General features: G+C 41.2%; 1 protein-coding gene across 2 annotated transcripts in view; it reads right to left on the minus strand.

The window, feature by feature from the left end:
• The window catches only part of stk11 (serine/threonine kinase 11), a 138,155-nt gene that overhangs the window by 29,327 nt on the left and 87,670 nt on the right, over positions 1-21,158 (minus strand). The window contains exon 9 of one of the 2 annotated variants that reach the window (XM_043721242.2): positions 2,364-2,599. The exons of the other annotated variant lie outside the window; for it this stretch is intronic. Coding sequence (XP_043577177.1) covers positions 2,385-2,599 — 215 coding nt within the window. The 3' untranslated portion in view covers positions 2,364-2,384. The remainder of the gene's footprint in view (positions 1-2,363; positions 2,600-21,158) is intronic. 2 annotated transcript variants of the gene reach the window in all.

Here is a 21,158-nt window from a genome sequence, read left to right on the forward strand (position 1 = left end):
ATGCACTGCACATATACATGTTCTAAATTGTTACAAGAGTGGTTCCTTTCAGAATGCAACAGGATACTTTCAAACCTTTTATTCAATTTAATACAACATCTGCAACAACAAAAATACTAAGAAAAATTGATTATTTAAAATGTTAACCAAAATTTCTACAAAATTGGAGTCAGTAGTACTTCTGGGATTTAGGCTATCTGAACATACACGATACTGTTGTCACAGCACATCACTAGCAAAAGTTGGGAAAAGGTTAAAGTTTTCATATTTTTTGTACACTAATCAGCAACTGTGACAACTCTTCAGGAGGCACAATATAAACACATTGGTTTCACTATGGTTAATAAATATAAAGAAAAATAAAATACAATGGCATTTCTGTATGAAATCATACAAAACCAAAAAGTATTCATTTACAAATATGTTCCATTTAATTTAGTCTTTAAATATGGTTTTCAAAGCAGCTGTGAACTTTCAATCACCAACTATTTTCTACCAAAACTGTGGTTTGCTATACATTTTTCAACATACAAAAGTAATCATTAAAAAAAACTTTTATTTGCCAACTTCAAGGAGCAGCACGTCCTGGGTCAAGACAGGTTAGAGGCAGAATGGCTAGTTATTATTCTACTGCTAACAAACAGTCAAGTGCACCTACACACATGAAATAATAATGGAAAATCAAAAGTTATTTTGTTCAGGTAGCACCAGCGCTATTGATTTGGTTTGAAAATGGGCACTGCAGCTGCACATTTATAACCAGCTGTAGTATAGAAGAATGGTAGTTCTTCCTTGGAGAATTGCAGAGGCTGGATTTAGAATATGATTTAATAATTGTACCAATTTATAAAAGAATACGTTAGGAGGGAGGAGACCAAGTAATAATTTAATGTTAAAAACATAAAACATCTAACGTACTGCTCCTTTAACAGGTTCAATTTTTAAAATTACAATCCTGTTTCACAAAATTAGAATTCAAAGGACAAAAGCTATGTAATATGGCAGTGTAGAGTCATTCCCACCAAAATACTATGGTTACATTCTTCAAATCCCAAAACAAATCAGTCAAATCTACCAACCACATGTACAATACACTCAAGATTTCTGGGTGATTGATGCAAAGCCTACAGGAGCAGAAAAGGCTGACATCATCAGTCTCATCTTGCATGTTAAAAATTAGTCCTGGAAGCTGCGCAGGAAACACCACTGCTGTCTGAGCCACCTAAATATTCCTTGCAGTTCATTTCCTCAGACAGAACCCGAAGCTGACTCAGACATAAACCATAAATAAGGCAGGAACAATTCTCAGCGTGTACATGACACTATTATTTGAGATTGGAAAAGAGTTTAGCTTTCACTACGAGGCATAAATCTAATGGTAGCAGATTGACTACCCATTATATGCACTGCTGGTGTTTTCTTTTACATAAACAACAAGGAGAATCAGGTGGGGTGATCCTTAACTAGCAGTTTTCCATCAAGCAGCGAAAATTAAAATCTATTCCACAATATCACAATTCTTGCTTTAAAAAGCAGCTCAATGTTAGACTGGCTACCTGCTATTAGGAGCTTTGAGGGACCACCAACCTCAAATGCTCTGACAAATCATTCAAGCTCTTTCAATATTAAGAATACTCTTTTTGCATAAGAGGTTGTCAAAGTACAGCAACTCTAAAGTGTAGGAAATTGCAAAAACAAAAGAGGGTGGGATGGTTACAAATATAACTAAATATGTATTGTAAAATATATATTATACTCATTAGCTGAACTTCACCTTCAGTGACATGAATGGGATTGCTACCCTTTATAAAAATGAACTGAAATAAAAGTAATGTCCTTCTGTCACACAAGTCTAGTATGTTTACAGAAAAATAAATCACTTTCAAGTATATATAAAAAAAACAGTAAGAGGCTGTTTTCTAAATAACTGAATAAAGTTTATATGACAATAATCACCCAGCGCAAAATATGAGTGACCTACCATATTTTTTTGGGAAGCTTTAATGTCTTGATCATATCATATCACAACATTAAGTCTGTAATACGAATATGGCATCTGGTGACTTCATGTTGGGTTTCCATTCAACTACAGTTCAATTTTACCCAATTTTTATTATGTTTGAACTGGAAAAGTATAGTTTAAAGCAATCTGTCACACTATGAAGTGACAGTAAAGAAAGTCATGTTCACTAATATAGTCATATCTCACAGAGACTAATGACTGGCCCTATTCGATTGCTATGAATCAATGCAAAGTCTCTATTCCTTAACAAACTTATATACACAATTGGACTGTCACATTAAAGTGTGCACTTCGATAGTGTCCAGTTCAAATATAATTTAATGGAAGCTCCAGTACATACCACACAGAGTTTACAGATGGGTCATTGCTGTTTACATGCAGAGAGTTTCCGAATTTTGCTGCTACTGGTGGAGGCTTTGCGGGATGGATTGGAAGAAGAGCTTGACCTCCGTTCATTTTTGACCTTGCTGTTAAACTGTCCTGCCTCTGTGCCATTCATGCACACTGTTTTGTGGCTGCCTTTGCTCCTGTTTTGGCCGTTTTGCTCAATTTCTTCTTCAGGCACCTGCACCTGTCCTGTGGAAATAATAGATTTTTTTTTGAGAACTGAGAAGTAATTCCAAGTGGCTTTTTATTTCCCCATGGGCAGAAAATACCCGCCCCATTAAAAAAAATAAAAATACTATTAGATGGATCAGCCTATTAGGCACAGCATTTGGGACCAAGGACCTTGAAAGGACCACCTACAGCAAAGCCACATTCTTGATAAGCAGCCCAGATGGGTGGAAATCTGAAAGCTTGCTCAATTAGGCAAATAGTTTTGAACTGCTAACTGGTTAGGCATTTTTCGAAAAAAATATTAAAACCTTGTAGTCAAAGTGAGTATCTAAAAACAAAATCATACAGTTCTATGGTTGCTACCTAATAGCAGTTACAGCTATGCTAGGTATCAGCAACTCAGCAAGTGTGGGGTCATTTTCCAGACATTTGTACTCTTGCATTTCGCAATCACTAAACAAAGCCACTGAGATAACTAATCTTCTTTAAAGTTACTTTCCCTCACCATTTGTTCTTAGCAGGAAGTAAATTTCACAACTAAACTAAAGCTATCATGCCAAAATTAACAAGACAAGTTTATTTATAACTAAGGTGCTGTCAAGAGCTACAAGACATGGCAAGAGATGTGGAAGTGGATTTTCAACACAGCCCCAAGACATAAAACTATAATTAAGGATTTGTGCAGCCATCTATAGACATAGAATAATATTAATTTCAAGTGAAAACAATGGAAATTGAATTGACTGGTTCTTGTAACAAATTTGGACAACAATTTAAAAATTTACCCTCACATATTCATAAGTCAGAATAGCCCTTTCCAAAACGTTTTCTTTGCACTGTTTGACAAGACCGTCAGGTTTTGAATGTTTTTAGGGTTAAGTACAAATATAATGATTCTAAGTCAACCTAAATTGTGGGAGATTTGGTTTTGCAAAATTGACTGAAAGTACTGAAAAGAGTGCAAACATATAAAAACAAAATCAAAAGTATTACTGCTCTCAATCACTCGAGATCAACGATACAACAATGCACCACTGCATAAGACATTTTTTAAAAAGCAACCATACTGGCAAGGCCAAAGTTTATTCAGTTCTTGAGAACATTGAGATGTTCATAATGGGCATTCCAGAACAGTTTGTATACTTGCTGACGGTCTTCCACCGCACGTTGTTCACATGTAGACTATTTACACAGGATCTAACAACATCTGGAAGAAACTGCCCTTGTCAGCAAACATTGTTCCCCTTATCTAAAGACTGGCAGTATTCATAAAGCAGGCTAAATGGCTCTTATGTAGATGGACCTGGACGGTTGTTTTTGGATCAAACACATGCTGAAAGATGGTGATAGATTACATAAATATAACAGAAAAGCTAAGATCTTATAACGAACTGAGTACAATATTTGTCCAAAAGAAATGTGAAAATCAGTTTGGTGATGATATTGGTGCCATTCAGGATCCACACTGTCCACAGTATTACTTTTTTTCTAATTCACTTGCGGGATGTGCGCATTGCTGACTAGCCAATTTTTACTGCCTGTCCCTGGTTGCCCTCAACAAACTGGTGGTGAGCTGCCCTCTTGAATCGCTGCAGTCCATGTGTTGTAGGTCAACCCACAATGCTCTTAGGGAGGGAATTCCAAGTTTTGACCCAGTGACAGTGAAGGTCCAGTGATACATTTCCAAGTCAGGATGAGGAGTGGCTTGGAGGGGAACTTGCAGGATCAGTGGTGTTCCTTGTCCTTCTAGATGGAAGTGGTTGTGGATTTGGAAAGTACCGTCTAAAGACATTTGGTGAATTCCTGCAGTGCATCTTCTAGATAGTACACAATGCTGCGACTGAGCATTGGTGATAGAGAGTGGATGCTTATGGATTTGATAGCAATCAACCACACCACTTTGTCCTGGATGGTTCCAAGCTTCTTGAGTGTTGTTGGAGCCAGAACCATCCATGCAACTGAAGTATACCATCACGCTGCTGATTTACGCTTTATAGATCGGTGGACAGGCTTCAGGGAATAAGGTGGTGAGTTACTCACCACAGTATTCCTAGCCTCTGACTTGCTCTTGCAGCCACAGTGTTTATGTGGGAAGTCCAGTCAGGTTTCTGGTCAATGGTACCCCCAGGATGCTGATTGTTTGGGGAACTCAGTGATGGTATTGCCATTGAATGTCAAGGGTGGTGGATAGATTGTCTCTTATTTGTGATGGTCATAGCCTGGGATTTGTGTGTTGCAACTTGCTACTTGCCAGCCCAAGTCTAGATTTTGTCCAGATCTTGTTGAATTTGAACTTGAACTGTTTCAATATCTGAACAGTCACTGAACATTGTGCTATTTCTGACTTTATGATGAAGGGAAGGTCACTGATGAAGCAGCTGAAGATGGCTGGGCCTAGGACACTTCTTTGAGGAACTCCTGCAGAGGGGCCCTGGTGCTAAGATAACTGAACTCCAACAACCATGACCATGCCAGGTATGACTGCAACCAACGGAGAGTTCACCCTTAATATCCATTGATTCCAGCTTTGTTAGGGCTCCTTGATGCCATACTCAGTCAACTTGCTGCCTAGATATCAAGGGCTGTCACCCTCACCTCACCTCTGAAATTCAGCTCTTTTGTTCATGTTTGAACCAAGGCTGTAACAAGGTCAGGAGCTGAATGGCCCTGGCCGAACTCACACTGTATTTTGGTGAACAGGTTATTGCTGAGTAGGTGCGGCTTGATAGCACTGCTAGCGACACTTCATCACTTTACCAATAACCAAGAGTAGACTGATGGGGCAGTATTTGACAGGGTTGGATTTGTCCTGCTTTGGTGTACAGAAATTTTCAACATGGTCAGGTAGATGCCAGTGTTATAAGTATACTGGAAGAGCACGACTAGAAGAGGGTCAAGTTCTGGAGCACAAATCTTCAGTACTATTGCCAGAATGCTGTCAGTGCCCACAACTTTAGCAGCATCCAGAACCTGCAATCAATTCTTTATGTCATGCGAAGTGGATTGAATCGATTGAAGACTGGTATCTGTGATGCTGGGGACCATGACAGAAGGCTGAGATGGATCACCCACACAGCACTTCTGGATGAAAACTGTTACAACTGCTTCAACCTTATCTTTTACAATCTAGTGTTGGGCTCTTCCATCATTGAGGATGGGCATATTTGTGGAGCTTTCTCTAGTAAGTTATTTAATCGTCCACCATCATCCACAACTGGGTATGGCAGGACTGCAGAGCTTAGATATGATTGATCGATTATTGGATCGCTTAGGTCTGCATTTCACTTCTGTTTATGCTGTTTGGCATGTAAGTAATCCTGTTTGGTAGCTTCACCAGGTTGACATTCATTTTCAGGTATGCTCTCCCGCATACTCCATGGAACCAGGGTTGACCCCCTGTCTTGAAAAGTGTGGTGCTGGAAAAGCACAGCAGGCCAGGCAACATCCAAGGAGCAGGAGAATTGACGTTTCAGGCATAAGCCCTTCTTCAGGAATGAGGCTGGTGTGCCAAGCGGGCTGAGATAAAAGGTGGGGGGAGGGGGGGGGGGAATTTGGGGGAGGGGCGCTGGGAATACGATAGGTGGAAGGTGGTGAGGGTGAGAGGGCGGAGAAGGGGTAGGGATGGAGAGATTGGGAAGAAGATTGCAGGTCAAGAGGGCGGTGCTGAATCCGGGGGTTGGGACTGAGATAAGGTGGGAGGAGGGGAAATGAGGAAGCTGGAGAAATCTACATTCATCCCGTGTGGTTGGAGGGTTCCTAGGCAGAAGATGAGGCGCTCTTCCTCCAGGTGTCGTGTGGCCAGGGTCTGGTGATGGAGGAGGCCAAGGACCTGCATGTCCTTGGCGGAGTGGGGGGAAGGGGAGTTAAAGTGTTCAGCCACGGGGCGGTTGGGTTGGTTGGTGCGGGTGTCCCAGAGGTGTTCTCTGAAACGTTCCGCAAGTAGGCGGCCTGTCTCCCCAATGTAGAGGAGACTACATCGGGTGCAGTGGATACAGTAAATGATGTGTGTGGAGGTGCAGGTGAATTTGCGATGGATATGGAAGGATTCATTGGGGCTTTGGAGGGAGGTGAGGTGGGGGGAGGTGTGGGCGCAAGTTTTGCACTTATTGCGGTTACAGGGGAAGGTGCCAGGAGTGGAGGTTGTGTTGGTGGGGGGGGGGGATGTGGACCTGACAAGGGAGTCGCGGAGGGAGTGGTCTCTCTGGAACACTGATAGGGGTGGGGAGGGAAATATATCCCTGGTGGTGTGGTCTGGTTAGAGGTGGCGGAAATGACGGAGGATGATACGATGTATCCGGAGGTTGGTGGGGTGGAAGGTGAGGACCAGTGGGGTTCTGTCCTGGTGGCGATTGGAGAGGCGGGGTTAGAGGGCGGAGGTGCGGGAAGTGGAGGAGATGCGGAGAGCATCGTCAACCACGTCGGAGGAGAAATTGCAGTCTCTGAAGGAGGCCATTTGGGCTGTTCGGTAGTGCAATTGGTCCTCCTGAGAGCAGATGTGGTGGAGGCGAAGGAATTGGGAATATGGGATGGCGTTTTTACAGGGGGCAGGGTGGGAGGTGGTGTAATCTAGGTAGCTGTGGGAGTCGGTCGGTTTGTAGTAAATGTCTGTGTTGAGTCGGTCGCCTGAGATAGAAATGGAGGGATCTAGGAAGGGGAGGAAGGAGTCTGAGACGGTCCAGGTAAATTTGAGGTCGGAGTGGAAGATGTTAATAAAGTGAATGAACTGTTCAACCTCCTCGTGGGAGCACAAGGTAGCGATAATACAATCATCGATGTAGTGGAGGAAAAGGTGGGGGATGGTGCCAGTGTAGCTGTGGAAGATAGACTGTTCCACATATCTGACGAAGAGGCAGGCATAGCAGGGGCCCATGTGGGTGTCCATGGCTACTCCTTTGGTTTGGAGGAAATGGGAGGATTGGAAAGAGAAGTTGTTAAGAGTGAGGATCAGTTCAGTCAGTCGAAGGAGGGTGTCAATGGAAGGGTACTGGTTGGGTCGGCGGGAGAGGAAGACGCGGAGGGTTTGGAGGCCTTCGTGATGGCAGATGGAAGTGTATAGGGACTGGATGTCCATCGTGAAGATAAGGCGTTGGGGGCCGGGGAAGCGAAAATCATGGAGGAGGTGGAGGGCGTGGGTGGTCTCCCAAACGTAGGTGGGGAGTTCTTGGACTGAGGCGGACAGGACAATGTCGAGGTATGCAGAGATGGGTTCGGTGGGGCAGGAGCAGGCTGAGACAATGGGTCGGCCAGGGCAGTCAGGTTTGTGGATTTTGGGCAGGAGGTAGAAACGGGCGGAGCGGGGCTGTGGGACTATGAGGTTGGAGGCGGTGGATGGGAGATCCCCTGAGGTGATGAGGTTATGGTTGGTCTGGGAGATGATGGTTTGGTGGTGGGAGGTGGGGTCATGGTCAAGGGGGCAGTAGGAGGTGGTGTCCGCGAGTTGGCGTCTAGCTTCAGCGGTGTAAAGATCAGTGCGCCAAACTACCACCGCGCCTCCCTTGTCTGCCGGTTTGATGGTGAGGTTGGGGTTGGAGTGGAGGGAGTGGAGGGCTGCACATTGTGAGGGTGAGAGGTTGGAGTGGGTGAGAGGGGTGGACAGATTGAGGTGGTCAATGTCGCGGCGGCAGTTGGATATGAAGAGATCCCCTAGTTGATCCCCTGTCTTGACAGCAATGCCAGGTCATGAGGTTGCAGATTGTACTGGACAACAGTTCTGCTGCTGTTGATGACGCACACTGCCTGATGGATGTCCAGTCTTGAATTGCTAGATCTGTTTGTAGTTTGTTCATTTAGCACAGTGATAGTACTGCACAACCCGATGAAGGGTATTCTCAATGTGAGGACAGGACTTTGTCTCCACAAGAACTGTGAGGTGGTCACTCTTACTGATACTTTCAAGGACAGGTGAATCTGCGACTGCCAGATTGGCAGGAAGAGGTCAAGTATTTTTTTCCCTCTTGTTAGTTCTCTCACCACCTGATGCAGACCCAGTCTAGATCCTTTACTATCTGACTAGTTTGATCAATAGTACTGCTGCTGAGCCAATCTTGGTGGCGGACATTGAAGTCCTCCAACCAGAGCACATTTTGTGCCCTTGTCACCCTCAATGCTTCCTCTAAGTGCTGTTCAACATGGAGAAGTATTGATTCATCAGCTAAGGGAGGAAGGTACGGAATTAGAAAGAGGTTTCCTTGCCGATCTTTAACCTGGTGCCATGAAATTTTTTTAGGAGGCCCAGAGTCAATGTTGAGGACTCCCAGGGCAACTGCCTCCCAACTATATAACACTTGCTGCCACCTCTGCCGGGTCTGTATTACCAATGGGGCAGGATGTATCCAGGAATGGTGCTAGTGGTCTCTGGGACATTGTTTGTATGGTATGATTCATGAGCATGTTTGACTAGTCTGTGAAACAGCTCTCCCAATTTTGGCAAAGCTCCGGACGTTAGCAAGGAAAATTCTGGACTTTGTCATTTCCAGCGCCTAGATCAATGCCAGGTTGTCCATCCAGTTTAATTTCTTTGTTGAGACTTCAAAGCGATTGATACAACTGAGGGGTTTGCTAGACCGTTTCAGAGGGCAGTTGAGAGTCAATCACATTGCTATCGATCTATAATCACACACGGCAGATGGTAGAATTTGAATTCCAGGTCCACAGAACATTAGCTGAGTTTCTGGATTAACATTCTAGCAATAATACCATTCGGCCATCACCTTCACACTTACCTTGCAGAAACCGGCAGGTGAGTAGTAGTTTAAAATAAAATCATTCAGAAGATTTAATTCCTAGATGCAGAGGGACTGCGTCCCCTGGCTGAAAAGTCTCGAATTAGGGGTCATGACTTCAGGATAAGATGCAATTATTTTGAAAATGTTAGAAGAAATTTCTTTACAGTCTTGCCAATCTTTGGAATTCTTTAGTGAAGAATGCTGTGGATGGTCAGTTACTAAGTGTATGCAGGATGTAAGTTAATAGATTCTTTGGCATTAAGAGAATCAAGGGACATATGGACACGGCAGGAAAGCAGAGCTGATGTTCAAAAGCTTGACCATGATTTTATGGAATGGCAAGGCAGGCTCAAGGGTTGAAGACCAGATCAGGTGCTTATTTCATAAATTCTAGCAGCTTTTGTCCCACACAGAACCAGCATCTTTAATTATAACTTGTTGTAGTAAGCAGGTAGTAAGCATACCTACCTGAACACAGTCGGCTCCTTCATTAAATATTGCTGATGAGAATCAGATGAGGTAATCAGGGTCTGACTACAATTGTTTTCCACTTGTCAGAGTTAAATATCATTTTGCCTTTCCTGTCAGATAAACATCGAACAATACAGCGCAGAACAGGCCCTTTGGCCCTCGATGTTGTGGCGACCTGTGAACTATTCTCAGCTCGTCCCCCTACACTATCCCGTCATCATCCATGTGCTTATCCAATGATTATTTAAATCTCCCTAATGTGGCTGAGTTAACTACATTGGCAGGTAGGGCATTCCACACCCTGACCACTCTCGGAGTAAAGAACCTGCCTCTGACAACTATCTTAAATCTATCACCCCTCAATTTGTAGTTATGCCCCCTCATACAAGCTAACGCCATTATTCTAGGAAAAAGACTTTCACTGTCTACCCTATCTAATCCTCTGATCATCTTGTATGTCTCTATCAAACCCTCTCATAGCCTTCTTCTTTCCAATGAGAACAGACCCAAGTCTCTCAGCCTTTCCTCATAAGGCCTTCCCTCCAGACCAGGCAACATCTTGGTAAATCTACTCTGCACCTTTCCCAATGCTTCCACATCCTTCCCGAAATATGGCAACTAGAACTGTACACAATATTCCAAGTGCGGCCACACTAGCATTTTGTATAGTTGCAGCATGATAGTGTGGCTCCGGAACTCAATACCTCTACCACTGAAACCTAACACACTGTATGCATTCTTAGCAGCACTATCAACCTCGGTAGCAAGGATTCAAACCAAAAGGACGCCATTTCAGAAGAGTATAAAGGCAGCGAGAGTATACTTAAGAGGGAAATCAGGAGGGCAAAAAGGGGACATGGGATAGCTTTAGCAAATAGGGTTAAGGAGAATCCAAAGGGTCTTTACAAACACATTAAGGACAAAAGGGTAACTAGGGAGCGTATAGGGCCCCTCAAAGATCAGAAGGCAGCCTTTGTATGGAGCCGCAGGAGATGGGGGGGGGGGGGGGGGGGGGGGATACTAAACGAGTATTTTGCATCAGTGTTTACTATGGAGAAGGACATGGAATATGTAGAATGTCAGGAAATAGATGGCGACATCTTGAAAAATGTCCTATATTACAAAGCAGGAACTACTGGATGTCTTGAAACGCATAAGTCCCCAGGGCCTGATCAAGAGTACCCTAGAACTCTGTGGGAAGCTAGGGAAGTGATTGCCCGGCGCCTTGCTGAGATGTTTGTATCATCGATAGTCACAGGTAAGGTGCCGGAAGACTGGAGGTTGGCTAATGTGGTACCATTATTTCAGAAAGGTGGTAAGGACAAGCAAAGGAACTATAGAGCCGTGAACCTGATGTTGGTGGTGGGCAGGTTGTTGGAGGAAATACAGACAGACAGGATTTACACGTATTTGGAAAGGCACGGAGTGATTAGGGATTGTCAACATGGCTTTGTGCGTGGGAAATCATCTCATGAAATTGAGTGTTTTGAAAAAGTAATAAAGAAGATTGTTGAGGGCAGAGCAGTGGACACGATCTATATGGACTTCAATAATGCATTTAACAAGGTTCCCTATGGGAGACTGGTTAGCAAGGTTAGATCTCATGGAATGCAGGGAGAACTAGCTATTTGGATACAGAACTGGCTCGCAGGTAGAAGACAGAGGGTGGTGGTGGAGGGTTGCTTTTCAGACTGGAGGCCTGTGACCAGTGGAGTGCCACAAGGATCGATGCTGGGTCTACTACTTTTCATCATTTATATAAATGATTTGGATAGAAACACAGGAGGTATAGTTATTAAGTTTGCAGATGACACCAAAATTGGAAGCGTAGTGTACAGCAAAGAAGGTTACCTCAGATTACAACAGGGTCTTGATCAGATGAGCCAATGGACTGAGGAGTGGCAGATGGGGTTTAATTTAGATAAACGTGAGGTGCTGCATTTTGGGAAAGCAAATCTTCGCAGGACATATACACTTAATAAGGTCTTAGGGAATGTTGCTGAACAAAGAGATCTGGAGTACAGATTCATAGCTCCTTGAAAGTAGAGTCACAGGTAGATAGGATAGTAAAAGTAGCGTTTGGTCAGAGCATTGAGTGTAGGAGATGGGAGGTCATGTTGCGATGTTGGTTAGGCCACTCTTGGAATATTGTGTGCAATTCTGGTCTCCATCTTATCGGAAGGATGTTGTGAAACATGAAAGGGTTCAGAAAGATTTAAGAGGATGTTGCCAGAGTTAGAGGATTGAGCTATAGGGAGAGGCTGAGTAGACTGGGACTGTTTTCCCTGGAGCTTCGGAGGCTGAGGGGTGACCTCAGAGGTTTATAAAATCATGAGGGGCATGGATAGGATAAATAGACAAGTCTTTTGCCTGGGTGGCGGGGTGGTGGTGGGTGTTCAAAGCTGGAGGGCATAGGTTTAGGTGAGATGAGAAGGATATAAAAGTGACCTAACTTTTTCAGGCAGAGTGGTGCATGTATGGAATGAGCTGCCAGAGGAAGTGGTGGAAGCTGGTACAACTGCAACATTTAAACTGGATGGGTATATGAAAATGAAGGCTTTAGAGGGATACGGGCTTAGTGTTGGCAAATGGATCTAGATTAGGTTGGTATATCTGAAGAGTCTGTTTCCATGCTGTACCTCTCTATGACCTGTTCTGACCTTTCTAGTACCTTTGCCCCATGACTAGATTTGTAGATTTGATTTCAACCAGAAATAAAAAATGCATATGAAACAATTTTCAAAAATTGTGTGTATTTTATTTCAAGAAAAAAAATGGCTAGTGATTTCAGTAAGCTAGTCTTTATATACTGTTGATAACCTTCAACTCTTATCACAAAAAAAATCACTCATTCAATCTGGTAAAGAAATACAATTACAATATTTACTTAAGGGAAATAAGATTTAAATCCTAATATGCACATGGATAAATGTTGTTAGTTAATTTAAAAAACACAAGTTTATAATGACACATTCTTAGTCACCCAGTTGCTTGCCCAGCAATTTACTTTGCTATTTCCAATCAACAACTTGTGCAACATGATATGGGATTAAGAGAAATTGTTTAATTACACAGCAGCTTTCTTAAAATAAAATGTTCTATTTACTTATGAACATCAGATTGTGAGAATTTCAAAACCAAAAAAATTCTAAAATTCATTAATAGAAAAAAGAGTAAATGAAATTGGTAACTAAGTTTCTTGCTCACATTCAAGTTAAACAATAGGAAACTTAATGAAGATTGTACTGTGATTAAGTTTCAAGCATCAACCACTGCAAATTGGATTCCATATTGTCAATATAAGTGACAAAAAAGATAATCTAACTCTAGTCCTGAGCCTCGAAACATTTAATAAGTATTTATGGTGCAAAACAATATAATGATTAACTAATAATTATCCAGTATAATTTAACTTTTAGCCATGCAATCTGCTATAGAAGATCTTTGTTGGAGAAACAGCTTTACCCTATACACAACTGTTTCAATCTTCTAAAGAAGAATAAAGTTGAATTTACTGTCAGGGAAACATATATAGCTTTAAAATATAGAGTACAAGACAAAAAAAAACAGACTTTGCTCTTTCTGGGTAGAATCTTAAGCCCTCTGAAAGATTTCAGGTCTCAAGGCCCAGAATTTACAGAAGTGCTCAAACACCAGGCCAGATCACAGTTTACCATCCTATTAAGGATGGTAAATGGGCTATCAATACCGAGGGGCAAATTAGAGGGCCCCAGAGGGAGAGGTAAGTGCTGCTTGCTGTATGATAGAGAACAGCAATATATATTCAAGTTTGTCTACATTTATGAATTCTTCAGCCAGAAAATACTGCTTTTTGATTAATGTAACATTGCTGGCAGCTAATACCAATACAATAACAAAAAGAAAACCTGTTTTCTTATCTTTCAACCTAAATTTTCAAGATGGCTAGAAATTAATAGATATGACATTATCTATGCAATAGCATTTCAACTGAATGTTACTTTGCATTCAAAAGTAATAAACTTACCTTTGCTAGAGTTCAGGTTGAAAATGTAATGAGCACAGTTGTTCATTTGCGTAATGGTATGTTTAAACCACCTAGCTTGCTTCACATTTCTTAGTCTGTGCAATATTCATTCTTACATCACTGAACCTATCCACTAAATATTCCACTAACAATTCATAAACATCTTGTAGATTTTATGCCTCCTGTGCACAATATGCATTTCTCCTACCACAAGGTTTAAACCATTAAGGGTAGATTTTCATCTGGGTATTTTCATAGGGAAATATATATCAGGTTTTTTTATCACTCAAAATTTAAAAAAAAAATGGCCACACTGTTTTTCCAAACAGCAAATGAAATTTTCTTAGAATCCTGAGCACAGTTCTTGCCACTGTTTTATGCCCTCTTCAGCCAATCAGATCTTCATTAGCCTTTTTAATTGTATAAAGCCTTTCGTTAATTTTATGCTCTCATTTCTTTTGTTGACTATAGTTCTTTGATTATACAACTATTTTTTTTCTTTCTTTTCAAGGTTTGCTCAGGTCTTTTACCAAATACATTTTTCTAAACTGCTACTGTTCATCTGCAGTTTTAAACATAAGCAAGTTACTGTGGTTAATTTATGTGTCCCTGCAAAGTCAGTTTTTACTCAGAATTCCATCGAGTTAATAGGGCACAAATTACCTGGGCTCTACATGCTTCTTCCCACCCTTCACATAAACTTAGGACATGGCCCTTCATTCCATTCTCTCTCCTGTAACTATAGAGTTAGAGTCAAGAGTTCCTTTAAATACATGTGCTGTTCACCTCAACGACCCCTTATGGCACATATTCCACATTCATAGAACTCTCTGGGTGAGGAGGTTTCTACTGAAATTCTATAATTAAAATTACAAAAATCAGATCGTCCATCAGTCACCTCAGCCTTTCCTGGCAAATATTTCCTTGTCAACTGCTTTTACACATTCTCTAGTACCTCTATATTCTTTTCTCATAATCTGAAGGCTTGATCTAATTTTAAAATCTTAAGTTTGCGAGTCATTTTTCTCTCTCAAACCTAATATCAATTCCAATCATATGATGGTCACTTAAAATTTATGACAAAAAAAGAAAGCACTGCTTTTCAGTAGATTTAATACGCAATTGAGTACGGTGCAAAGGATTTAACTAGCCATGCAAGGTATACTTATTTATTTTTAAAAAGAGAACAGTGAACCCAGGTAATTTCCTTCCAAAAGGTAACAATAATTCCAATTTGCATAATAGTGTCAATTAAAGAATTCTTGAACATCTGCAAGTGATAGTTATTTCAATTAAATATATTAATATTTCAGATAATTCAACAGTAAACCAGTGAAACTAGCCACCATAGATTAATTACATACTCAAAATTATGAACTCAAAATATAAGACAGCAAAACAACGGCAACCGCTAAAACTGCTAAATACAGAAACATAGAAAACAGGAACAGGAATAGGTCATCCAGCCCTCTGAGCCTGCTTTATTGCTTAACGTGATTAGATTAGATTACTTACAGTGTGGAAACAGGCCCTTCGGCCCAAGTCCACACCAATTCGCCGAAGCGCAACCCACCCAGACCCATTCCCCTACATTTACCCCTGTCCCTAACACTACAGGCAATTTAGCATGGCCAATTCACCTAACCTGCACATTTTTTGGACTGTGGGAGGTAACCGGAGCAGCCGGAGGAACCCATGCAGACACAGGGAGAATGTGCAAACTCCACACAGTCAGTCGCCTGAGGCAAGAATTGAACCCTGGTCTCTGGCGCAGTGAGGCAGCAGTGCTAACCACTGTGCCACCGTGCCGCCCATGGCCAATCATCCAACCCAGTTTTGGTTTATCCCCATAACCTTTGATCCCTTTGACCCCAAGAACTACATCTAACTCCTTCATGAAACATTCCATGTCTTGGCTTCAACCGCTCACCCAAGGCTCACCATTTTCTGGGTGAGTACATTTCTCCTCAGCGCAGTCCTAAAAGGCCAACCCTGTATTCTTAAACTGTGACTCTAATTCTGCACTTCTATTGGTTGAAAATATCCTTTATGCTTACACTGTCTAGTTTTATTAGAATTTTATAGGCTTCTAGGAGATCCCTTTCGTTCTTCTAAACTCCAGTGAATATAGTCCTAAGTTATCCAATCTCTCTTCGTACATCAGTCCTCCTATTCCAGGAATTTCTTTTTTAAAAAACCCTTTGTTGCTCCCCCTCCATAGCCATAATATCTTTCCTTAACTAATGAGAAAGAGGTGTGGTCTCACTATGGCCCTATAAAGCCGTGACAAGGGAAGCCTGATCCTACATTCCAATCATCTCGCTATTAAAGTCAACATGTTACTTGTACAAGGACACTCCGGTCTTGTTGCATTGCCCCCCTTTCCCAATCTATTACCATCCAGATAATAACCTGCCTTCTTGGTTTTGCTACCAAAGTGGATAACCACGCGTTTAGCTTCATTATATTTCATCTGCTATGCATTTGCCCACTCAGTCAACTTGTCCAAATCAGTGAAGCTTCTTTGCGTTCTCCTCAAAGTTCGCCCTCCCACCCAGTTTTGTGTCATCTACAAACTTACGAGATATTACATTTAGTGCCCCAATCTCAATCATTAATATATGTTGTGAATAGCTCAGGTCCTAGAACTTATTTCCACGATAACCCACTAATGACTGCCTCCCACTTGGAAAAAGAGATGTTTATTCCAATCAAATGTTTCCTGCCAGTTCTCTATCTATGTCAGTACTCTAATCTGAATCCCATGCGCTTTAATTTTACATGCGGATCTCTTATGAGGGGTCTTATAGAAAGCATTCTGAAAGTTCAAATACATTACATCCACTGGCTTCCCCTTATCAACTTTACAAGTTACAGCCTCAAAAAATTAAGTAGACTTGTCAAGCAGGATTTCCCTTTTGTAAAACCATGCTCTCTCCGATCCTGTACTGCTTTCTAAGTGCTTTGCTCTCAAATCTTTTATAATGGACTTTCGCATTGTGTCACTGTTGGTGTAAGACTAACTAGGCTATAAAAGCACAGCAGGTCAGGCAGCATTTGAGCAGGAGAGTCGACGTTTTGAACATAAGCTCTAAAGAGCTTATGTTCAAAACATCGATTCTCCTGCTCCTCGGATGCTGCCTGACTGGCTGCGGCTTTCCAGCACCACAGTCTTCAACTCTGATCTCCAGCATCTGCAGTCCTCACTTTCTCCTAACTAGGTTATAATTCTGTTTGCTTTCAGCACCTTTTTCACAAAAGGTAACAGGATTGCATTGACTACCTTCCAATCCATAGGAACTGCTCTAGAAAGTATAGAATCTTGAAAGATGATAACTAACGCATCCACTATTCCTGCGCTGACTTTAGGTATTTGGGGATGTAGATTACCGGATCCTGGAAATTTAATCAATCTTTAATCCCATCAATATCCCCTGCACAATTTTCCAATTAATACAGATTTCCTTCAGTTCCTCCCTAGCTCTAGATGCCACACTCAACATTTTTGAGACATTGTTTGTCTCCTCCTTTGTGAAGGCAGAACCAAAATATACATTTAATTGGTCTGCCATCTCTCTCTGTTCCTCATTATAGCTTCCCTTGTTTCTGACTATCATGGACTTGTGACTTAAATAATATTTTTTCCTGCATGTACGTTTGACGTTTGAGATAATTTTTTTAATGTTCCTGTAAGCTTACTCTTACATGCTATTTTCACTTGTATTCCACTTCCTTGAATCTAATACTACCATTAATTTCCATTGTTAGCCATGGTTGGGCTACCTTTCCCATTTCACCTTTGTGCCAGACAGGAATGAACTATTTTTGTAATTTATCTATGCATTCTTTAAATCTTTACCATTGCTTATGTACCAATAGCACTTTAAGTAATGTTCTCCAATTTACCATAGCCAGCTTGTGTCTCATGCTGTCATTGTTTCCTTTATTTAAATTAAGAAAGCTGACAATAATAGCTAGAAAGAAAGACATCCAGTAAAACATCATTTTTTACAACTACCAAATATCTCAAACTGATTTACACGAATTGTGATGTAGCCATTGTTGTGATATCAGAAATGTGGCAGCCAATTTGTGCTCAAACTTCTAAAAAAAGAAGAAGTGCGAGCATTGGAAAACTTGTACAGTTTATGACAGTTCATGAAGACTTGTGCCCTCACACACCCCATGCCTGTGGAGTGGTACCTCTCAAGCTATTCCACCTCTCTGTCTCTTCCCCCACAGAGAAAGATGCCTATGATCTACTGTGGACTATCGTGGTTAACCAATACTTTTTTTTTGTAATGTTGGTTGAGGGACAAGAATAGGTCAGGAATAGCTACCCTGCTCTTCGTCAATAGCTGTTCACATCTACTAGTCATTTCATACCCAGTTGAACATCTCTTCCAAAAGACAGAACTTCCAACAATACAGAACTGCCTTAAGTACTGCACCTTAGCAGCAGCCTTTATTTTTGTGCTCACTGAATTCAGAATGTCAAGATTCACTTAGCATGAAAGGAACATTTAACCTTACACTGTTGTATTTTCTTTACAAAGCCAGCCATGCATTTAAGATAATTGAATATGTAGTTAGTAGTAAAGATCAACAAAATAGCAGTTAGTTTTTAATGCCTACATAAGTCAAGAGTCATAATTAGCACTTAAAACTATCCACTTAATTATAGATTAAGCTTCAATCTGCCTAAGAGAGCATAGAAATATGCCTTCTATTTAAAGAGGGACTGTTCAAACCCCATTAATGATCCACAACAGCAAGAAAATATTTGGATAAAGTACATACTTGATGATATTGCAGTACAACATCTTAAAAATATTTACTGTGAAATGAGAAATCATCTCCATCTCTCATCTTGAAAAAAAAAGCATGGCTAATTCTTTTATAAATTAAAAAGTTATAATCAAAACATGAGGTACAAACAGATGTCACTACCAACTGGAGACCCACAGGCACCAGACTTCCTCTGAACTTTGCTTAGGTTTTCCCAAGAATGTCTCCACTGTGACAAAAATATTCATGTTTTAATATCATTGTGTAAAGTTTATGACATTTCAGCTCCACCTTAATCCCTCGTGCATGTCCCAATCATCTATTCATGCTGTATAAAATGCAATTGAAAGAAGAATAATTACAACGTGGTTTAACTGTCCATGACCAGTTGCTCCTTCTGCTTGATAACATCACTGTTGCTTGAAGCCTGGAGATCTTAACTTTGTGTCAGATTCTAATTGTTACCAGGAGAAATTCAAACCAGAGATCATGAGATGGGTTCCGAAGAGATTTACCAGCATGTTTCCTGGTATGGAAGATTTGAGTTATAAAGAAAGACTACCTGGGCTGGGACATTTTTTCACTGGAGTGTAGGAGGTTGAGGGGCAATCTGATAGAAGTTTATAAAACAATGAGCGGTATCGATAAAGTTAATGGTAGTTGTCTTTTCCCTAGGACAGGGGAATTTCAAGATTAGGGGGACACATTTTTAAGGAGACAGGAGAGACATTTAAAAAAGACAGTAAAGGTTTTTTTTTTCACAGAGGGTGGTTTGCTTGTGGAATGAACTTACTGAGAAAGCGGTGGATGTGGGTACAATGACAATGTTTAAAAGACACTTGGATAGATACATGAATAGGAAAGGTTTGGAGGGATATGGGCCAGGAGCAGGCAAGTGAAACTAGTTCAGTTTGAGATTATGTTCAGCATGGACTGGTTGGACCGAAGGGTCTTTTTCCATGCTGTTTGACACTCTGGACCATAGTTCAAGGTCAGGCGCTGAGCATCTTCACTGATTAGAGAGAAAGTGAGGGCTGCAGGTGCTGGAGATCAGAGCTGAAAATGTGTTGCTGGAAAAGCGCAGGTCAGACAGCATCCAAGGAACAGGAGAATCGACGTTTCAGGCATAAGCCCTGCCTCATTCCTGAAGAAGGGCTTATGCCCGAAACGTCGATTCTCCTGTTCCTTGGATGCTGCCTGACCTGCTGCGCTTTTCCAGCAACACATTTTCAGCATCTTCACTGATTGCAAACCCAAGGCCCATATGTGTATACTTAGTTTCCCTATTCCTTTCTTCCAATCAATTTATTCCCTAAGCCTCGGGGAAACAAGCAACTCAACAGTAAAAGATATTGGGAATGCTTACAAAGGAAACATTCATTCTGCACTATTTAATACTTCATAAGATCAGGAAGAAGTTATTCAGTCACTTGAGCCTATTTTGCATTCAATCGATCACTACTAATCTGGTTGCCAACTCCATCTGATCCTTTGATCCTAATCATTTGTGTACCAAAAATCAGTCTGTGTTGAGTCTATTTTGAAATTTCAATCGAAATAAAGTGCATGGCCTTTTGGGGACTGCAGTCCCAGAGTTCCACTGGCTACTGTGAGATAAAGTGCTTCGTGATTTCGCCATTTGCCATAATTCTCTTCTAGAAGCATACTCTATTCAGTGATAGCTTTGATTGGTTTCAGAGCAAGGAATGTATCTTCTTTTCTGCCACACAATTTCCCTTCATTAGGATTCAACATGAATATCTTCAAAGCTAAGACTGCATCAAAAACTAGGTGATAAAATAGTGACTTCCACCCCTGCAACTGACTCACTCAACCCACATATTATTGTGAATACTTGAAACAGAATATGTCCATAATTTCATATAAATATTTACTGGAAACTACTTTTTCTTTAACATATTGAGCATATCCTGCTTTAATGATGAAATATTTGAGCACTATGAAAAATCGCGATAATATGATGAAAAACCTCCAAATCTCTCCACCACAAATTCTTCACACTATTTTGGGTCTCAAAATTGTCACTGACTAATTTGCCAAGAATCTGAAAAGAATAGAAATGGTCCTGTGAAGTTGTTTATCGGTGTAGCTCAATCATTACAAAACTTCACAGGACCATTTCTATTCTTTTCGATCCTGGGTGAAGCATGAAACAATAATGTCTAGTCATTAACACTTCCAAAATAGGGAGAGCCGTGGAGATTTGCAGAAAACGAGGTATAACATCACTATGAAACAATAGAAAAACACTAAGTAGGGAAGCAGGATAACAGGGTTGAAAGAAAACACCACAGCAGTAGATTCTACTTGCATGAACCTCATGCTATAGCAACGATACATAAAAGGCAAATAAAAAAGGTAGTTTCCTTCTGTCAACCTGGTGTCTTCCATGCAAGAAAACGCAATGGCTGAATTTTAACATCCTGAAAGTAGTAGTCAGGTGAGATGCTAACATTTTACACATCACAAACCTGGCATCAACCCACCTACATCCAGGTTTAATGGAGGTAAGACAACCCAAGTTGCGGTTTAGCAGGTGAACCATTTTAATGAGGCTAGCAGCTCC

The sequence above is a fragment of the Chiloscyllium plagiosum genome, unplaced genomic scaffold (genome assembly GCF_037043375.1).
Source record: "Chiloscyllium plagiosum isolate Xiang-an unplaced genomic scaffold, Cpla_swu_hap1 HiC_scaffold_28, whole genome shotgun sequence".
Classification (NCBI taxonomy): Eukaryota; Metazoa; Chordata; class Chondrichthyes; order Orectolobiformes; family Hemiscylliidae; genus Chiloscyllium; species Chiloscyllium plagiosum.